We start from the raw sequence: 3,606 nt of genomic DNA on the forward strand, positions 1-3,606 counted from the left end.
GATATCCCAAGCTGGAAGGGACCCATGAGGGTCACTGACTCAAACTCCTCACCCTGTGCACAGGACAATCCCAAAAATCCCATCATGGGCCTGAGAGTGTGGTCCAAACACTCCTGGAGCTCCTTCAGGCTTGGGATCACTGCCCTTGGGAGATGTCCCAGTGCCCAAACACCTCTGGGGGAAAAACCTTCTCCTGATCTCCAACCCAACCCTGTCCCCACCAGCTCCATGCCACTCCCAAATCCAAGGGATTTACCTGGCTGTCTCCTTCCACTCAGCATCTTCTCCCTCTTTGACACAGATCTCATCCAGCTCCGTGAACAAGTCATGAGGGACATGTTGCTCATCCTCCTCCGTCCCCAGGATGAACTGGACCCTCTGGGATGGAGTGTCTGGAATGAAGAGGCAAAACCTCATCCCAATACAGAGCCTGGGTAAGTCTCCTCACGCTCCCATTCCAACTGGGACCAGTTCAGCTATGAATACTAGGCTGGTTCCTCTCCCCTGGATCCATCAGTGAAGCTATGGAGAAGGTGGAACATCCATCCCATCATCCATAAGGGTGAGCTGCTTCCCCTCCCTGCAACCCAAGGTCCTTCAATCCATTTGGAGCAACATTGAACTCTAAACCCAGGTGAAAAACTTGGGAAAACACCATTTTTCCTTGGAAAACCACCCAAGTGTGGCCATGGATATGCTGAGGGATGACCCCAGTGGCCTCCTGGCCACCGTGGCAGGACTTACAGTGGAATCCTTGCTCTGTGGGGATGGAATCCTTCTCCCGCTCCCGTTTCCGATGCTTCTGGCTGTGAGGTCGGTGGTGCCGATGGCTCTGGCGAACCAGAGGCATCCGAACGCCCACATACAGCGTCCGGTGGCCTGGGAAACAGGGAGTTTTGGGAAGGGGGAGAGGCAGGAAACACAGTCAGGTCAGTGCAGGTATCCTGGAGGAAACTATAGGATTGTGGGATTGGTGGAGCCATCCTGGAGGAAACTATGGAATCAATGGATCCGTCCTGCTCCAGTATCTTCATGTCCCTCTGGCCCTGTGATCCCAGACCTGGACCTGCTCCAGGATCTCCATGTCCCTCTCATCCCAAGAAGACCAGAACTTGATTTAAACTGGAAAAAACTCACATGGAATCTGCTATAAACCCCCCAGAATTCCTGGTTGGACCTAAGATCATCTCCCACCACTGGTGACAAGCACATGGAGCTGCTGGGAGCAAACAGGATAGGGATTATCCAACCCCTCTGGGACCTCCATGGAGGTTTTCCCCCTTGGTTGAAAAGGCTCAATAATTAATGACATGCAAATGAAGAAGTTGCTTAATTAGGAGACACAACAGGTGACGTGACACCGAGTGAAGGACGTTGGGTTTGCCATGGGTTGGTGGTTGCTCCACCAGGATCTCACCTTCCAGCTCCTCCTTCTCATAGTGGATGTTGACCACATTGCTGGTCCTGCCTTGGTCCACCACAGCCTCTTCATCATGTCTCTAGCAAGGAGAAGACAGGAGAAGTTTGGGATGGGTGTGGAGAACTTCCTCCATCCTCCCACTCCTCATCGTGTCACCTCCAGCCTTGAAAACAGAGAGGAGAAAAAAAGTCATCTACCATGATTGAAGCTGGAAAAACTAACATGGAATCTGCTTTTCATGGTCCTGCCTTGGTCCACCACAGCCTCTTCATCATGTCTCTAGCAAGGAGAAGACAGGAGAAGTTTGGGATGGGTGTGGAGAACTTCCTCCATCCTCCCACTCCTCATCGTGTCACCTCCAGCCTTGAAAACAGAGAGGAGAAAAAAAGTCATCTACCATGATTGAAGCTGGAAAAACTAACATGGAATCTGCTTTTCATTTACCACCGGCTGGAAAGGGTGTGGGCTCTGCTCAAGGGTGGATTTGATGAGGAAGAGGAACAAATATTCCTGGTGGGAATGAGTTGCTGGGCTCAAAGTCGACTCGTTGCTTCCTCCTCAGCTCCAGGGAGTCTCCCTGAATTGGTTACCTGGCAGCAGGATTATCTGCACCGGTGGCTTTTCCAACCCTCCTTCCCTTCCCAGCACTCTGCTTCCCTCTGGATTTGCCCAGAGGAACTCCAACCTCCCTGGACTTGGCACTGAGGAGGTCACAGTTCAGTGCTGGGCTCAGCTTTGGGTCTAACCACAGGAAGGACATGGAGGCACCGAAGAGTGTCCTGAGAAGGACAAAGAGGCTCAGAAAAGGTCAAGGAAATATGTCCAATGAAGCTCATCAAAGGTCTAGGACACAAGACCAAAGAGGCTCATCAAAGGTCTAGAGCACATGAGGAAAGTTGAGTTTGTTGAGCCTTGAGAAGAGACTCAGGGGTGACCTCCTGGCTCTCCACAACTCCTGAGAGGGTTGGAGAGAGGTGGGGGATGCCTCTCCTGCCATGGCTGCAGGGAGAGGACTAGAGGGAATGGCCTTGAGCTGAGACAGGGCAGAGTCAGATGAGATGTTAGGAAAATGTTTTCCCTGTTAGAGTGTTCAGGCACTGGAATAGGTTGCCCAGGGAGGTGGTGGAATCACCATCCCTGGGGTTGGACTCGATGACCTTAGAGGTCTCTTCTCTGGTTTTGAGGGATCATTGAGCTTCCAGATGGATCAGGAGGTCACATTCCCACTAGGACAACGTGGCACCTTGTAATTCCCAACTCCAGAGGCACAACCAGTGATGGAATTGGAATCTGAGGTGCCAAGACAGAAATTATTTCCAGCCACACACTCTGCCTGCTTGGAAAACATGATGAATGGGGAGGAAAATCAGCTCTGTTTTAAGGGAAAACTCTGGAATGAGGTTTAAACATCACATCCCACCGGGATGGAAAGGAACAATCAGCGTTTGAATGGATCCAAAGTCAAAATCCAAGTGAGGCATAAAGTGTTGGGGAAAGAAACATCCAAATCTCCTGCCTGCAGGAAGGCAGGGAATTCCAGGAAGGTCTCACTTGGGCCTTATCCCATCCCTTGAGTGCTCCAATAAATCCTCAATAAATGCTGGAAACCTCCAGACAAACCACATTGTTCCTCTCTCCTGCCCAGCCCAGCCCTGCTTCATTTCCCAGGCTGAGCTCATCCACCAAATCCAAATCCGTTTGGTCCAATGAATTTCCTCCCTGGAGCTGCTGAGGTCACCTGGCTGGAAATGTGACCTGGGATGTAAACCGAGATGGAAGGGGAAGGTGACACCGATGGCTGAGCACGTAAATCCCACCAGGAGCTAAGCTCAGAGCTCCTCTGCTGTTCTCTGACCTCATGCCAAAGCTTCTGGAGTTTTGGGAAGGGGCAGATCCCTGGGGATTCACATCCCCTCCACGCTCCCTGCACGCAGCTGGAGATGCCTCCAAAGGAAACATTCCCACTCCAAACTCTCCCAGTCCCAGTCAGGCCACTCAGAGGGACTGAGAGTTTGTTTCAGTCCCAGTCCATGGCATGGGGAACTGGGAACTGGGACTCTCCTGGGGCAGGACTGGCACTGGAATTGAGACAGTTCTGGGGCAGGATTGGGATTGTCCTGGGCCAGGATTGGGACTGTCCTAAGATAGGACACCTTTTCACTGCTCCAGCACCCTCTTTCCCCCCC

The 3,606-nt window shown here is 51.9% G+C and overlaps 1 protein-coding gene across 1 annotated transcript in view; it reads right to left on the reverse strand.

Moving 5' to 3' along the window:
• The window catches only part of LOC103800319 (electroneutral sodium bicarbonate exchanger 1-like), a 12,324-nt gene extending 10,837 nt beyond the window's left edge, over window positions 1-1,487 (reverse strand). The window contains exons 1-3 of the mRNA XM_009072694.1: window positions 1,418-1,487; window positions 745-879; window positions 257-392 (exon numbers count right to left, since the gene is read on the reverse strand). Coding sequence (XP_009070942.1) covers window positions 257-392; window positions 745-850 — 242 coding nt within the window. The 5' untranslated portion in view covers window positions 851-879; window positions 1,418-1,487. The remainder of the gene's footprint in view (window positions 1-256; window positions 393-744; window positions 880-1,417) is intronic.
• Between the last annotated feature and the right edge of the window lie 2,119 nt (window positions 1,488-3,606).

The sequence above is a fragment of the Acanthisitta chloris genome, unplaced genomic scaffold (assembly GCF_000695815.1).
Source record: "Acanthisitta chloris isolate BGI_N310 unplaced genomic scaffold, ASM69581v1 scaffold19534, whole genome shotgun sequence".
NCBI lineage: Eukaryota > Metazoa > Chordata > Aves > Passeriformes > Acanthisittidae > Acanthisitta > Acanthisitta chloris.